We start from the raw sequence: 17,058 nt of genomic DNA on the forward strand, positions 1-17,058 counted from the left end.
AAAGAAAGCTCCTCAGCCTAAATAAGGGGGCAACGGGCTCCTGGGTTCACCCCAGGGTGGGTGTTGAGTCCGGGCGTGCAGTCAGACACCGTCCCGAGGGTCTGACAGAGGAGACCCCATCGGCTGCAGGGTGCAGAAGGACCTTGAGTGAAGCCAGGACACCAAGGGGGAACGGTCCCCACGGTCACCGCATGTTGTCCCATCAGGGTCCCCAGCGGTGACCATCTCCCCATCCTTGACCCTGGGCTGCCCCAAGGACAGCAGCCAGCACACACCTCCCCGGGGCTGCGTTAGGATGGGGCAGACCCCAAGGCTTCTTCAGTGCCCTGGGGAGCTCCTGCTCGCCTCGGCCCCTGGCAGGATGGGCACACTCGCCTGGGTCTGACACGCTCCATTTACCAAAAAGGCACTGAGGTTGCCTACAGGAACGGGGAACAGAACTGAAAACAGCCTGAAGCCAAGTGTAAAATTCTGTGGCTTGAGAGGAAAAAAAAAAAAAAAAAAAAATCACAGTAAATATTAACTGTACATGAGCTTCGACCACTTCTTCTTAACTGGCTCCTCTGAACAAGGCTCCGCAAACAATTTCTGGCCATTACTGCTGAGTGCCTCAATTTCCCAGGCTGTACAATGAAGTCAGCGAGATTTATTGATTTCCACAGATGACACAGAGGATAAAGGAAAGCCAAGTATTATCTGTGACTGCGTGCAAGCCCTCTTCTCCCAGGACAGCCGCGGTGCTAGCTGCTCCGTACTCCTGCAGTCAGTGTCCCCACACGTGCACACACGTGTGCTAGGGGGCAGAAGGCAGTGGGGTCCCCCAGCCGTACCCAAACACCCCGGCTCGCCAGTCCCCTGGGACAGTGGTTAGGGTTAGCACCAGGGAAACAAATCATGAGCCTCATTAAAGGCAGCTAATTGATCAGGCTGCACCGGACCACTGATCTTTGAGGTTCAGGTCTTACCAGTGGGTGTAAAATGCTCGTGGTGGTGAGGCCAGGCCCAAGGACAACAAAGCAAGTGTAGGAGCCAGGCTGCTGCATAGGAAAAGGAGCCAGTGAGGTATTTCCTACCCCAGCTTTGTCAGGGTGAGTCACCAAATCACCACGAAAAACCTCGGGGTTTCACTCCAATGGCTGTGATCAGAAGCTTCCCTCATTAACTCAGCGGCCATCCCCTCTCTGCCATCTCCCTGTTAACGAAAGAGAAGCGATGGCTGGAAGCAGTGCTGCAGCCCGCAGCCAGCTCTGTGTCAGCAGATCTCACATCCAGGAGCTCTGGGAGCTGCTCCCAGGGCAGCCTGCAGGGTTCACCCCACACACCAAACGGGGCTCAGCACACGCATGGGGAATTTCCCTTTGTCAGTACCCCCAGGATGCTGCTTCAGTGCAGCATTCCCAAGTAGCACAGCCCTGAAACACTTGGGTACGAGCTCGTCTTGCCAGCTTTGACAGGACTGGCACGAGGTCCTTCCCCATGTACATCTATCACATGGGACAGAAGAAAGTGCGTGCCAACATGCCCACTGCTGTAAGTCACCCACCCTGGACCACTAAAAAACTAAACCCCTTCCCTCTGACAAGACAGCAAGGAGGAGGATCTCACTGTCCAAGTGACAGCAGCTCAGAAAATGAAGCTGTTTCTACCCCAGGGTTCCTCATGACACAATACCTGTTTGGGGAAAAAAAAAAAAAAAAAAGTTTGTTCTGTTCACAAGCCCCAGCAGCAGGTCATCGCTGCCCACCCCTCCCTGTTTCAAAGGGGAGGTCGTGGTCCTGTTCCGTGGAGCAGCAGGATTACAGGGGAGGAAAGAGTTCAGAGGCAGCCGCTCCCAGCAAAGACCAAGTCAACGTGATGCTGAGATAAGACCGCTCCTTGACCCCTCCGTCAGTGGGAACCCAGCAGGGGAGTGCTGCAGAATATCCCCTCTATCCCCCATAACCCAAACTAGCCACAGCAGTATTTCCTATTTTGTCTCCATAACCTAATCTGACCCCCTCTGGGGTCTGCAGATTAATATCTGAGAAAGCTCCCAAGTCCAATCACCCAATTACGGGGAGGAAAGGTTTATCCTATCCAAACAGCGGGCGGTGTAACACAGCCCCGGCTGCCCCCTCCCTCCTGAGAGCCACATCTCGATCCCCAGCAAGCTGAACAAACTGGGAAGGGGTCACAGGGGAGACGGGGAGGGTCTCTCCCTACTCCTGTATCACACGAAACCTGCGGGAGGAGCAGCTATTTTAATTGGCAAATCCCCCGACTCAAGGCTTAATCCCTCTCTGGTTTTTGCTTCAACTTCCCTCGCTCTGAAGCGAGGCGGGGAACAGAGGGAGCGCTGCGCCTCGAGCCACAGCAGCCCGCAGCATCCCGGGGAGCTGGGAGGCAGGGGATGGGAGGTGGTGGTCCTCAGGGCACACGGGATGGAGGGACAAAGGGCCACCTAGCACGGAGCCACCTGGGGAGCAGCGTGGGTTTAGAGCAGCTTTGGCATTGGTATGGCAGAGCAGGATCCCGGCTGAGAACAGCTGTAACGTTCAGGGCAAGGCTGATTTACCACCCTGGCTTCTGGGACCGTCCCCAGAGTACCTCCTGCACTTCAAACAGGACAGGATAGGTTGTTAGGGCAGCCTTTGTGCCTCCTTTGATCTCTTTTGCACCTTTATTTCTTTCCAGAGACTTGCGGAGGGATGCTATCTAACTGCCCGGATTGCATTTCAGCCTCCTGACAAAATGAACACACGCACAGGAAGCCCCAGCAGCAGGCAGAGGACTGGAAAGCAGCTTCACCGCCCTGTTCAGGCTCCCATCTCAGGCTCTGGTTAGCGAGAAGAACACGGGAAGCCTCCAGGAAGATCCAACCCTGGCAGGGAGGGCTGGCCGGGGCGTAGCTCACACCCAGCTTTCCGCCCCGAGCAGGGTCGCGCTGCACCCGCTGTGCCCCACATTTTCCAACCCTCTCTGGGCTGCGTGGCCAAGCACCAGCTCTGCAGACGCAGCCCGAGCTTCCCTCCAAATCCCAGTCACAACTTATTGACTAGACAGGCTTTTCTAATCAATGAAGGCTCCCACGTAAAGGCTCCGCTGACGCGCTCGCACGCCACGAGCAGTCCAGCCGCGTTAGCTGCCTTCTCTCCTGATGCTTTCTGACAAGGCGGATTTGTGGCCTTGACTTTTCCAGATCAGGAGAAACTTTATCCTAGGGGGTAAAATTACAGACCTTAAAAAAAAAAATAAAATGAAATACCCATGCCTGGCCTCATCAAACTGCCATTTAAGAAGTTCAGAGCCCTTTCTGCTAGAAGGGAGCATCTCCAGCTGCCCGGTGCCACAAGGCAGAGGTGGCTCCGAGCGCAGAGCCCTTGGCAAGCTCTGAGTCCTCGGCACCATCCAGGCTGCTCCGTCCTCTGGGGCCAGCCCCAGCTCCCCACCTACGAAGGGATTTGGGAGAAAATGAAGATAGTGCCCGGCTCTGTCCAAAAGGTGTCTGGGCAGATAAAAATAGAAGCCTGGAACAACCCTATGGAAATGTGAATTAATGAAATGCTTCAGCAACTGACTCAACTCTAATTGAGGGCTGAGAGCCCTCCACCTCCCTTCTGCTTTCCAGGATACAGAAATGACACTGGTAGGTGGAAATAACTACAGCTGTCCCAGTGGGAGAGAAGTCAGTGCTTCACAGCGAGCGTAATGGCCAAAATTAAGCACTTGCTTGGTGTTATTACACAACACAGCCCAGGAAGCAGCTTCCAAAAACTTGACCTTCTCTTCAAAGGCTTCTTTTTGAATCAACTTTCCTGTTGTTAACAAGTGAAGTGGATTCAGTGCTTGAGAAAGGTCCTCTGGGCGTTCAAAACAGCTTCACCCGTGTGCTGGTTACAGAGGAGGCAGCAGCAGGAGCCTCAGCTGCTGCATTTCCACCCCTGGCACCCGAGGGGCAGAGACAGTCCTCACCTCAGGGCTGTTACCATCAGCCAAACACCCCCTGCTTGAGCCCACAGAGGTCCATGAGGAGCCAGCAGGTATGGACAGAGGAGGAGATCAGCAGTGGTGGATCACCAGCTCCTGGCCACCATCAGGTCTTCTCCACTTTTGCTCAAAGACCCCTCCAAACACAAGCCAAATGCACAGAAGATGTGCTCTCCTGAAACCAACAGACATTGTGGCTTTTTTTTTTTTCTCCAAGCTACAGCTCTGATCCACCAGCCCCAGAGCTGGTGTCCCCTGGGCCTACAAATGTAGGCCCAGGGGACACCAGCTCTGGGGCTGGTGGATCAGAGCAAAAAAGCCATCTACAAATGTGGCACCTCCATCAGTATGGAGCGTTTTACCTCCGAAGGACTTCACAGCGGCAGTCAGTATCACCCACACGAGATCATTAACATCTCTAACAGCTACTGGTTTAAAGACTCCAGCCCTAATACACTCCATGCTTTGTTGGCATTAATTAAGACTCTGGATGTTCACATAGCCACTGACCTCAAACTCCCACAGCTTTTGAAGCACAATGTCACCTCTGTGGTGCCCAGCCCGCTTGGAAATAGGGCTCTCAAGATTATTTTAAGGAGGTAACTTGGTTTAAGGAGAGCACACCGACTCCTTCCTGACAGGCACAGTACTTGTTCAGGCCAAATCATTTTTTCTCCCCTTCTTCTAGTCTGTGGCTGCTTTTCACACGCCTAGCAGCACAGCTTGCACACAAGGGGGGTGTGGAAGCGTTCCACAGCCATCTCTGCACGGCCCCAGCCACGTCAGAAGGATGCTGTGAGAGCACAGCAAACAGTTATAAATAAGACACCCCAGCCTCTATTCAGAGCGAAACTTGCAAGTGTACAAAGCACTGAACCTGCTGGTTTGACCTATTTCACTTTCTTTTATAGGAGATGCGGATTCAAAGAGTCCCCTGCAGAACAGCAGCGTGCTGGAGAAACCTGCAGTGGTGTCACACGGGTTTATAGAGCCATTCCCTCTCCTCCTGCAAGTTATCCCACCCAGCCCGTCCCCCTGGCGCTCTGCAGCTCACCCAGGGGCTCTCCTCCCTGTCACAGCCCTGCTGCACGCGGCCAGGCTGTGCTGGTGTAAGACAGCCCCTGTGCACCCTGAACAGCCCAAGGCTGCCTTCTCCTGCTCCAAGATCTACATGACCTCCAAGAAGCGCATTCGGCAGCCTGTGCTTCTGTTCCCCTCCTTTTTTGGAGGTCTCTGTTGGGACTGATCCTTCTGGGATGTGGCAGCTCAAGACCAACAGCAGCACCGCTGTGTACAAGCACACGAGAGGCATCCCCTGTGCTAACGTCCCACAGCATCCCCAGCTGCTGGCACACAGCAAGCTGCAGAAGTGGCACCACTGGAAGGACAGAGGCAATCACAGAATATCCCAAGTTGGACCCGTAAGGATCATTGAGGCCAACTCCTGGCACCAGACAGGTCTACCCAGAAATTCAGGCCATATGACTAAGAGCACAATTAATCACAGCTTAAGAGCCCTGACAGAACTGAAGACACTGGGCTAGGGCATTTCATTGCTCTGCGTTTTCCCCGTTCTACCCACTGGGCTGCTGGAACACAAGCAGGAGGGGACAGCTCCGTGCCCAAGGAACGTGACCCCTCAATGCTGAGGGTCTATTGCTGAGTAATTCACTGCCCAGCTCCCACGACCTCAAACAAGTCATTTATCTGCGTCTTGGGGGTCCCCATCCTCTACCAAACATGGGAGAACCCCTTCCTGCCTCAGCAGCTCACAAGGTGCTGTGCTGGGCACCTCCCCAGGCCCCTCCGTGACATCCAGGGACTGCCCACAGGGCAGCCTGCTCCTGCTGCTGGAGGAGGGCAGCAGGGAAATGTGAGATGGAGAGAGCACCCTCGGTGCTTTTTCTAGAAGCAGCCCCACAGTTTCCACCCTGGAACATTGTGGAGGGGCTGCAGGATGGGTGCTGAAGGCAGCACTGGGAGCAGAGGATGCTGGCACAGGCTGCTCTGGGGGCATCCAGAGAAACAGCAGCACTGCCCGGGCACTGCAGGAGGAAGCTCGCAGCGGAGAGCCTCTGTAAAACCTCACTGGGTAGAGGAACACATAGAAAGAGACAGAGGAGCTCAGGAACATCACAGCAACACAGCCACCAACCTGAGGGTGGCACAAACTCTGCTCACAGACCCCAACACATCACCCAGCCAAAGCCCACAGCCACTGCCCTGTCCTCCCCCAGCCCCGCTGTACATGCACTATGAATGCAGTTAAAGCACTTTTTTTTCTCTAATTTCTAAACCTCTGGCTAACACTGCTATTTTTGCCCCCAGGCTGAACAGCCACCCCACCACGGCGAGCAGGAGGTGGGATCAGCAATGTCACAGCACCACCCCCTTGCACCCAAGAGGGGCCAGCCATCGAGGAGCCTCTGCATCACTGCAACCCGAGCCACAGAGCCCAGCCAGTCCCCTCCTGCCCACTGAAGCCCCACACTGGGTGCATCAGTGCCTCTCACCCACCATGGCACGGAGCAGCTCCATCTGTCCTGGCACCTGGTGCACGTGCCAAAGCAGAGGCCTGGGGAGACTTGTGCACAGAACAGAGGTGAGGAGGAGGATGAACCGTGGCCAACACCACCCAGCCTTCACCAACTGCCACCGCCACCTGTGAGGTTCTCGGCAGAGGGGCTTAAGGCACGGTGAGAAGATCACAGCAGCAGGACCCAGCCTCCCAGCCTGAAAACAAGCGGCCTTCTGTCCTCCGACCCCACCCTGGCTGGAGGACGCAGCGCCCCACGCGCAGGAACGTTTCCCATGGCAGGGCTCAGCTCTTGCTGGGGATCTTTGATGTAAAACCACCACAACGAGCCCTTGTGATACCCCAGGTCCCTCGTCTGATAGGGGCAGGGACACGGGCTGGCTACAGCAACCAGGCCAGAGAAATAAAAAGCACTTTGCACGGTGGTCACGTTATCCCCTCGTCCCTCCCCCTCATCCCCTTTGGAGCTTCTTAACTTCAGAAACCTTCCTCCAGAGGAGTGTTGGAGTGACAGAAAACATTTTCCAAGCCTAATATCAGTTCCAGATGTTCACAGCCATTTCAGTTTGTACCTCACCCTGTAAAACACATTTCTCTCTCTCCCTCTCTCAAGTGCAGCGCCTGCTTCGTCCATGACATAATGCGCTGGCGGCCCGGCCGCGCACACACACGCGCGCCTGCGCCCTCTGCGAGAGCCTCATGTTCAAACAAAGAGCATCACTCAACTACAAAGCCGTCGCACACATGGAGTTATGAGTAATTTCCACAAGTTTTAATAAACAGTTTGGGATGTAATTGCTCTCTGTCTTCTCCGCTGGCTCCTGAGCAGAGAGGCTCTCTCCGCGCGCAGTGGTGTTGAAAGCGTGGTTTGTTTCGCACACCAGTTCACCTCGGGAACTGCTCCTATTAGCATCAGATGGTCCAAGGGCCGTGCACTTCCAAGCACCAGTAAGAAGCCTCTTTATGAACCACGTCCAGCCAGGGGGCAGCCGACCCACACCAGCTCCCAGCTGCTTCTGCCCCATCCCAGGAGCAGGGGGCACAAGTCCCACCAGCCCCCTGCCTTGCTCCTGACTCAGCTCCAAGACGAAGAGGAGCAGATATTTTGTGGCTCAAGGGAAAGGCTTCAGCCTCCAATTGCAAAGCAAGGGGGAGGCCGAGGAGTTTTGCAAGTATGGGAGCCTGGAAGCTTTTTGCGGGGGGCAGCAGGCAGGAGCCAGGTACCAGCCAGAAGTGAAGCCTGCCACAGGGCTGAAGAGCACAGCCCGTGCCAGGGAGCACAGTAAGAGGTGGCTACAACTGCAATAAAAAGACACAGCCATAAAAAAAAAAAAACTACATGCTTGAACTCAGGAGATCCAAGGGATGAAGAGCAGTGTTCTCAAGAGCCTTCACACCTTGCAAGATCCTCCCAGCACTGCCAAGGGAGCACCTCCAGCACCGGGAGCACCCTGCTCCTACCTGCCAGCAGCCCCAGGACCGGTGGGGAAGGAAGACCTGACGATATCCATAAAACCCTCTGGATCTCCCTTCCTGCAACCCCCTTCTAGGGTTGACTTCATTTTCCTTTTTTTTTTTTGTGCACACTGCTCGGATGGGATGGAGACATGCTGCAGTGTGTTGGGTGGGTGGTGCTGAGGAGGAGATCCCCACGGCTGGGTTTTGGGTCAGGGTGAAGCAGCACGGCACCAAGGAAAGCCTCCGAGAGCTGTCGCAGCCAGCAGCTCTGCAGACCTACGCAAGGTACTTGCAAGAGTCAAGTCATCTGGTGAGAGGGGCCTGGAGGGTAAGAAAGGAATGAAGGAAGGAATGTTGTTTGGTTATAAACAGCGCAGAGAAAGAGGAGAGGTTTAGGATCGGCTTTTCTCTTTAATTGGTAATGGGGTCATTCTGTCCTGAACAGTCCCCCAGAGCAGGTAGAGGGGAGGGCAGCTCCTCACAACGAATTCAATCGCCTAACACATGGCGGTCATAAAAAGAAAATAATAATAATAATAATCTGCCTTTCCTACTCTGGCTGCCAGGCAGAGCTCCAGCCACTTCAAAGCAACAACCCCACATTTCCCCAGTCTGGCCTCACCTGACCGAGGTGTGAGCAATCTGGAATCCCCATCCCAAACACGGTGCTTCGGTGGCTTGTTTTCCCTCCCCGTTACTGGAGCGTGCCCCTCCAAGACACAGAGCAAGCCTTCTTCCACCCTTCACCTTTTGTACACCAAGAATAAAGAAAGTGGAGGCACGACCCTGGCAAGAAGGTGCAGGAGGAAGTTTCTGCAGGGTGGGACTGATGTGGGAGCAAGGAAGCAGAGCTCCTTGTGGGGGGCTCCAGCTCTGCCCAGCAGGAAAAGTCCAGATCTCATGGAACAGAAGCTTGCACCTGATGGTAAAAGCAGCCACAGCAGCACCAGCCCCGTGCCCACATTCAGCTGTGTCCTTGCAGGCAGCCTGGCCACGCACACCTTGCCACCAGCTGACCGAGCCCAACCTTTAAACCGAGGAGGTTTTAATCACCACAAAGCCCTCACAATGCCTCTCTCCAGCTGCAGGTGGAAACCTTCTCCCCCAGCCAGAGGTGGGGGAGCTGTGGTACTGCCAGCACCTGTTTGTTTTTTTTCAAAAGGCAGCTCCCAGCTTCAGCCAGCACCAGGCTGCCTCTGGCATCTCCCACCAACCTCTTTAATGAGCTAAACCCAAAGCCCTTGAGCAGAAAGCAGCAGGAGGTTTTGCCTGGTTTTCGACGCAGCAGTAGCATCACGCAAGGCCTCCAGTGATGTTTTCTGAAATAAATTATTGATTCGCTCAAATCCAGCTCCATCCTTCACATCCTGCACCTTGCCCAGCAGCTCCTGGAGCACAGCTTGAATCGCTGACAAAGCCTTCGCAGGGCACAGAGCGCTCAGCCCACGCCTGAGCTGAAAACTGAGCTCCAGCCCAGGGAAGGTTCAGGTTCCCCTGGAGAAGTTATGTGCTGCTTAAGTGATCCCTCTACACATCGCAGGCTTCGGATTGCCTTGCTGGCTGCGCAAGGTAACTCGACGTGTCCTTCTAACCGCCGGCATGCAATCCCCACTCAGTGGAACGGCCCTGTGCAGCCCTTGGCTGCTGCGTGCTGACCTTCCCCCTGCACCCAGCACCCCGAAGCACTTCAGGCTGATGCATCAAACAGTCAATTCAAGTCATTTCAACCAACAACTCCAGCTCACAGCTCTCCTATCCAAAAAAATCAAATTACTTCCTTCTTCCATGCTCTATTTTTGTTTTTCCCCTTCCCCTCCCATACCCATCTCTACAGAAGCCTTCAGAAACCTCTTCTGGAGCTTCCAACACCACACCTAACACCTCTGCTCCTTGCACCTTTCTGCACGCAAGCAGCAGCTCTGAGGAGGACCCCATCAGGGCTCAGCACCATGCACACCGCCGTGCGCCCTCCGGAGCGCACGGAGCCGTCCCGCCGCGGCGCCACCCACCTGTGTAGAGGTCGGTGTCCGTGTACTCATCCACCTTCTTGTGGTGCAGGACGTAGTCGGACACCTTGGTCCCGATGGCAGGCTGCACGTCCAGCCACTCCAGAGACACCACGGTGCTGGAGGGTTCCACATTCGGGGACAGCCGCAGGCTGGGCAGGAGGAAACCAAAGAGCACGTCAGCTCCCCTCCCAGGGGATCCCCTCTCCCAGCAGCACAAACCCCAAATTCTCACCCTCACACACAGGGATGTGCACACAGACCATGGGGACAGGGGGGTGAAGGGAGAGCAGGTAGGTGGGCACAAAAGAGAAGCTGCCAGCTGGGTGCAGTCTGTTGGGGTTGGTGTTCTTACCTCCCAGCTCCTACAAGAGCTTCGTACAACCCCAAACGTCCCGTCTGCAGGAGGGCTCATTGCCTGGGAGAGCTGCTGGAGCTCAGCAGCTCCACGGGGAGCTAAGAGCCAGCTGCCCAGGAGCAAGAGAATAGGGGAGGACCCAGCTTAACCTCCACGTAGCCCAGTGGGGCTGAGCCTACACGAAGGGAGGGCCCCGGGCTGCACGGGGAGCGAGCAAAGAAGGGGCAGGTGTGGCCGTGAGCTTACCCAGCTGCAAACAAGCAAGCCTCTGATGGGCGTGAGCAAAAGGAAAACCAGGGCAGCTGCACGCAGAGTGCTGTAGGGACCAGAGTGGGGCATAGGGGCAGGCAGAGCAGCTTTGGGCTGCTGGCTGTGCTAGCACAGAGGTGCTGCTCTGCACGGGGCTGAGCAGCAACGCAACACAACTCGGGGCTACGGAGCGCCTGGCTCCAGCACACGAGTGTGTTTGTTGAACTCGGGGTGGGAAGAGACTCCCCTCTGAGGATGTTGGCTCGCTAAGGTGTTCTGCTCCTCGTGGCTCGCTGGAGCCAGTCTTCCTGCTTTCTCAGCTAATTTCCCATCACTTTGCTCCTTATTTGCTCTCGCTCTGACAAGCCGCAATGGATCGCGCCGTAATTCCATTTCTTTCAGCATTTGAAATCCCGTTCTCCGAGCCCTGCTAATCGGGTGATGAAAAATCTGGAAGGAAACCTTCCAGGGGCCACAGCCGGAGCCAGGATATCCTAAAGGCATCACTCAGGCAGCGAGGCGCCCTGGCCCGCAGCCCTGGGCTCAACGATGCAGGGCAGGAGGTGCCCAGGGGCTGAGCTGTGTCTCACAGGACCGGGGAGGGCGCTGGGGGCCACGGGGAATCGCGGGGATACATACATGGGCTGTGGGAGGGGGCTGCAGTTCGGCAGTCCGTTCTCATCGAAGGCGTTGAGGTCGCACCTGCACCAGTCTTCGATCACGTCGCCTTTCCCCGAGCACCAGTAGGAGCTCATCAGGGCGCCCTTGAAAGCCTGCCGGGAGAGCACAAAGCATGAACGTGCGCGCTGAGGACGCGGGGAAAGGCGGCCAGCAGCTCGGCCGTGTGCACGGTGAGGGTTTTGGGAAATGCTGGGGGGGTTTAGGGTCCTCCCTGCCCTACCACTGGCTCCCTGCATGGCCCCGGGTGAGGCATTTCACCTCCCTGGGCTTCAGCTCCCTCATAACAGTGATTGGGGTTGGGGCTCCCCCTCTGTGCTGCTGTGGGGTGGGGATGGGAGGTGTCGGCACGATGCACAGAGGGCTCTTGTGGTGCACCGAGACTGCCCCAAACACAAACAGGAGCCCCTTAGTGACACAGGACATCACCTCTAGGGGACCTTCCAGTGCTGTTGCAATGAAACTTTTCCACATGTCCACCCCCCAGGTGTTTCTGACCCCATGCAGTGACCCCACAGCACACACCACTTCCATCCCTCTCAGGTTTACACACGCTGCCTCCTGCGAGCAAAACGATGTTTTATTCACTCACATAAAGCGTATTCACCAGAAAAAAATGCAGTATCAGAAAAAAACAACCCCGGCAGGTACCTGTGGGTGCTCTCCAGCTGGAAGCCTCCCCTCTGCTGGCTGCCCTCAGCCTGCCCAGGAGCTCCTCGCAGTGCAAGCTGACCCCAAAGCAGCGCCCACCCGCTGCCATCCGGGGCTGAGCCTCTCACACTGAGCTCCTCAGCCTGACCCCACGGAGCCTCCAGCTTGGGTTGGGGTCCCCGTGGTCCAGGACGGGGCACCCCTAACCCCAGAGGCTGCTCAGCTCAGCCTGAGTGGTTTTACGGTGGCTTCTCCCGCTCCCTTTTGCCTGTCCCATGGGCATCGAAGCCAGCACCTCTCCCCGCACACAAACCCAGCCAGAGTTAAAACCGACTCCGCTAGAAAACCCACCCCAACACCCGCTCAAACAAACCCCTCTGTGATGCCTTTAACCTTTTGGCACACACATTTCGGGGCTGGGCTGCCTTCCCAGACCCTCCCTCGTGCCCGGCAGCGCTGCGGGAGCCGCAGCCTGCGGATGCCTGGCCCCGGCGATACCGCCCGCGCTGCCGGGTCGCACCCTGCAGATAAAGCGTGCCCTTTGGGGGGACAGGGACAGCTCCGGGGGATGTGGCATTTAGCAGAGAACTGTAGGAAAAGCGCCGTCCCGGGGACGTTTATGAAAGGAGGAGGTATAAATAGAGCCTGACGTCAGGGCTGCTATTGTTTGGGGTCGTGCCACTTTCCCCAAACACACCGGCACCTTCAGCGCGGCGCCTGCCTCTGCCATACCTCTGCTCCCAGACATTTACGGAGCGGCACTGTTCCAGAAGGGGGAAAAAACACCGAGAGAGAGAAAATGTGATGTTATTTTATTTCGTTCTTTAGGAAGTAATTAAAGCGCCGGGCTGGAAAGGGCATCACAAAGCAATGGGACGCGTGGAGGGCAGAAAGGAACCTATCTGGCACACGGCTAGATGGGTGTGGGTGCGTGCCCGCAGAGACCACAGGGTCTGTGCAGGGCAGAAACAGAAGGAGGGCCACAGGAGCGGCCCCTGGGCTCCCTCGGGGGCTGCAGAAGGCACCAAAGCCCCTTCGCTGGATGGATGCAGGCAGGAGGCAGTGGCCGTGCTGCCTCAGCGAGCTGGTGCGCTCTGCGCACACAGCAGGCGGTGGTGACAAATAACTAGGTCGTCTGAAAAAAATCCAGGATGACAGAGAGACCGGGCAGCGGATGCTCTGCGAATAAGGGTCTGAAGGACAGGCGCAGGGACAGCTCCTCTCCTGTGCCAAGCCCAGAGCCTCGACCCTCTCCAGGGGCCGTAAGGGGGGTGTCAGGAGGGTCCCTGTGGGGATGTCCAAGGGAACGTGTCCCACCCCGCGTGTCCCCCATGCCTCTGCCTGCTCCCTCCGCCCTGCCCCATCCCCATCACCCACACAGATGTGCTGTGCCTCCTCCTGTCCCCACAAGCTCGCTGCCTGCAGCGCCCTGTCCTCCTGCCTGGTCACAGCAGCACGCTGGCACTCTCTGCACTGTCACACCGGTGGCACCGCTCTGCTGTCACCCCAACCCCGTCGCTCAGCACGCTCCCTCCCTGGCACAACCCTCAGCCTGGGGAAGAAATCCCACCCGCCCCATCCCTGCCCTTTTGCCAAACCCAAGAGTCAATCCTTCCTTTCTGGGTGTATTTTTTTTTTTTTTTTCCATGCTAAGTGCAACGCTGGATGAGCAATCCCCTCCGCTGCGCCTGCCCAGCCTTACCCACGTCGTAATTAGATCCTGCAGGTACCCAGCCGTCATCTGCCTTGTGTCAGCCCTCGCGCAAACAAGGTTAGCAAATCGATGCGGCCTCCAATTGCGGGCTGCAGCCTCCCATTTCCCGACCCTTGCTGACGGAGGAGCGGCCGGACGGCACACGCTGGTGCCCAGCCTCCCCCAGTGCCCAGCAGGATGCCCAGCCAGGTGTTTTCAGGGTTTTCCTGCCTGCAAGGGTGGGGAAGTAGCAGGAGCAAACTGAGGGAGAAATAAGATTGTGCAGAAAGGAGCTCCTTGCGCATGGAGCTCTTGCTCACCGCTGCATTGGGAGGCTCTGTGCCCTCTGTAGGGTCTCCTGCCTGCCCCTTGGGGATGCTCACTGGCCCCACAGAAACTCCAGGTACAAATGAAGGGTCTCAGGGAGCTCTGGGAGCTCTGTCTGTAATCCTCCCAGCCCTGAAGCCAAGTGTCCAGACCAAGCCCATGCTTCTTTCCATGAACTCCCCATAGCCTCGTACAGGAGCTTGGTGGCAGAGGATGACCAAGAGCAATGGACAACGGATGCAGGGAAGGCACTGGTCGCAGAACATGCAGACACCGAGAGCTTCCCCTGGGAGCATCTCCTGCCCTCCCTGCCACCTCACTCAGCATCCTGCAGCCTCCCCTCCACGCCAGGAGGCAGCAGGCACAGTTAGAAGCCCGTCTCTGACACCTCCAGCTCCTCAGTGGATGCCTGGCCGTGGTGGCCACACCAAGGCAAGGAGCTGTGCAAAGCCACCAGGCTCTGCAAGGGCTCCCTGGGACCAGCTCTGCCCCCTGGTCGCGCTGTCCCTGCTCTGCCAGCCGCATCTCAACGCCCCTCCGTGCCCTAAGGCAATTTTGTCTTTCATTTAAAAGTATCCAAATTGTATTGTTTGCCTGTGAGTCAGCCCATTTAGTTTATGTCCTTCAGTGCCAGAGGGGAAATTTATGAGATGAGAAACTGGCTCAAAACGTTTATTTTCTAGATGACGAGTCATGCCATTAGATATATAGCATTATGAATCATAGGAACAGCATCTAATTTGCTCTTAAAGGTATAATAGGTCTGACTCCCCACACCCATGCGCACACATATATCGGATTGATAGCTCCCCCATAGGATGGCTAGTTCATTTGTTTTGACATGAGCAAGACTTACAGGACCATAAAGTCCCATCTTACCATAAGTTAAGCCTATTCATAAAAAAAAATATTAGGAAATGAATGATCAGCTAGGCACATTCATCCTACACTCGATTGCATATGGATCTATCTCCTGTTGTTATTTGTGCTCAGGGGGAGGCCATTTGGCCCCGTTTTATAGCTCAGACGCTCTGCAACGAGCAGAGAAGAACATTTCCTCTTTGTCCTCTGTTAGACCTAGCTGGAGGAGGGAGAAGCAGCAAGTTATTTCTGACCGCGGGCTTGCTGTTGACATCCCCGGAGAGAAAAATTATAGGACACGAGGAACACTGCAGGTCAGCATTTGCAGGACACAGCATGGAGCCCGTTGTTTCCAGATGGGGCACTGGGAAGGGTGTGAGCTGGGTGCTGATCTCCCCTCGCAAATCTGGTCTTCTCCATGGCTGGTAGGGATGTGAAAATCTGGCCCAAGCGATGCTTTATGTCTATGTTTCTTTATGGTTGGTGGGCACACCTCAGTTTCTGCTAGAATTAAAAAGGGAATTCAGGGAGATGATGGAAAAAACCAAACAACCAACACGCAAACAAGCAGGCAGGCTGGAGGCAGACGTGCTGCAGGTACCCTAGGTGAACCAGAAGCTGGTGCTTTGGCACACTGTGGTTTGTGCACTGCTTTTCTGATTACTTCCTTCAGGAGTTTTTCTTTGAGGCCACCGATGAGTGCAGCTCCCCGGTGCTGCCACGCTCCATGCAGCCTGTAGATACCAGCAGTGCTGCCTGTTCATCAAGGGAAAGGAGAGCTGGGGATGCAGGATCAAGCAGGCATTTTACAGCCTGGCTGGGATGCTATCACCACGACAGGGTGGCTGGAAGAAAAGCTTTCCGTGCCCTTACAGTGAGGCTCACAGGAGATAAACGCTGCTCCTTAGTCGTCTAGACATCTCTGGGAGGAGGAAAACAAACAGAAAGGAGGAGGAAAATGAAGGATGTCCCAGGCCAGAGACTCTTTCCAGGATCACGCAGTTCGCGTCTGAAAGTCTGCTCCAGGTTCGCGGCGAAGGAGGATGAAGTTTCCCCGCTGCTGCTGGCAGGTGATCTCATCTGCTGCTGCTCACACCCTGCCTGCCTCCGGCCGCCGGGCCTGGGGGAGCAGCATCAGCAGCACTTCATCCCGGGAAGGCTCTGCAGCGGTCTGCCGGAAAGGTCAGGGTGCTGGAAGGGACCCAGGGTGGGCAGCATCCTGGCTTCTGGCACCGATGGGAAGCGAGGGAGCAGCAGAGGACACCGTAAAAGCTGGCAGCGGGGGAAAAGGAGAGCCTTCGCAGGGCAGGGAGCGCCCCCGTTCACACCTCGGCTCCGAAGCTCCCCCCGGGGTGGTTACAAAGCCTCCATTCTTCCCCCGCCTAACGCGAGTCGGATGTGGGCTGGAGCTGCGTCGGGATGCACAAGTGCCGGGCTTTGGCACGAGGAGGAGGACGGCCAATTAACAGATATTCAAATAAAGCAAAAGCAAACCCAAAAGCCCAGACCAAAACAACAACAACAACCAAAAAAAAAAATAATCTCACCTCGACAATACAAACATTGTCCCCGCTCGCCCTGGCTCCCTTTCAGGTTTTGGCAGTGGAAAAAGAAATCACTGGCACCAGCTCCCTGCGCCTTTGGAGGCTGCTCCGGAAAAGACACAGGGAGGGACGACGCTCTGCGTGCGGCGCTGAGCCTGGGCTCCTTTCCCCCTGCTCTGCCCTTCGAGGGCCACGTCCCCAAGGGGGACACACAGAAAGCTCCCTGCCCAGGTGCTGGAGAGCCCCAGTGTGAGTCTTGTCTGCACAGATCAGGGTGGGCTCCCCCTCACCCCAACCAGTGAGTGGTGATGGATGTCTGCGGGGTGTTTCACCCCATTACGGGCTCTCAGTGTCCCTCTGGGTAATTCAGGGCTGGGGTAAAGGCACAGCGGTGCTCCAAGCATGCAGCCAGGGTAAGGCTCCGTCCCACATCATATAAACAGCAAGTAGGAGACAACCTTGACCCTGAGATCTGACCAAATCCCACCAACAGGAGATGCCAGAGCCATCTGCACTTTGCACTTGTGCTGAAACGCAGCTGTCAGGGCAGAGCATGAGCCTGGGAAGGGTGCAGAGATCAGCAGGAACCAGGGAGGAAAAGTGGCACCGCTCTCCAAAACCACTGCCACCACGTCACCACCGCCTGTCCCTCTGCTCCAGCACATGCACACCGCTGGTGCAAGCGTGTACAAGTGGTGAAGCAGCTCCTGGCCACACAGAGAGCCCTGGAG

At 56.2% G+C, this 17,058-nt stretch overlaps 1 protein-coding gene across 1 annotated transcript in view; it reads right to left on the reverse strand.

Annotated features, from left to right (window-relative positions):
- The window catches only part of LOC309885659 (astrotactin-2), a gene marked incomplete at its 5' end in the record, with an annotated part of 119,021 nt that overhangs the window by 74,814 nt on the left and 27,149 nt on the right, over positions 1-17,058 (reverse strand). Inside the window, 2 exons of the mRNA XM_082775875.1 lie at positions 9,970-10,118; positions 11,213-11,346. Of these exons, the coding sequence (XP_082632001.1) occupies positions 9,970-10,118; positions 11,213-11,346 (283 nt within the window). The remainder of the gene's footprint in view (positions 1-9,969; positions 10,119-11,212; positions 11,347-17,058) is intronic.

The sequence above is a fragment of the Aythya marila genome (assembly GCF_965140915.1).
Source record: "Aythya marila genome assembly, chromosome: 19".
Lineage (NCBI taxonomy): Eukaryota > Metazoa > Chordata > Aves > Anseriformes > Anatidae > Aythya > Aythya marila.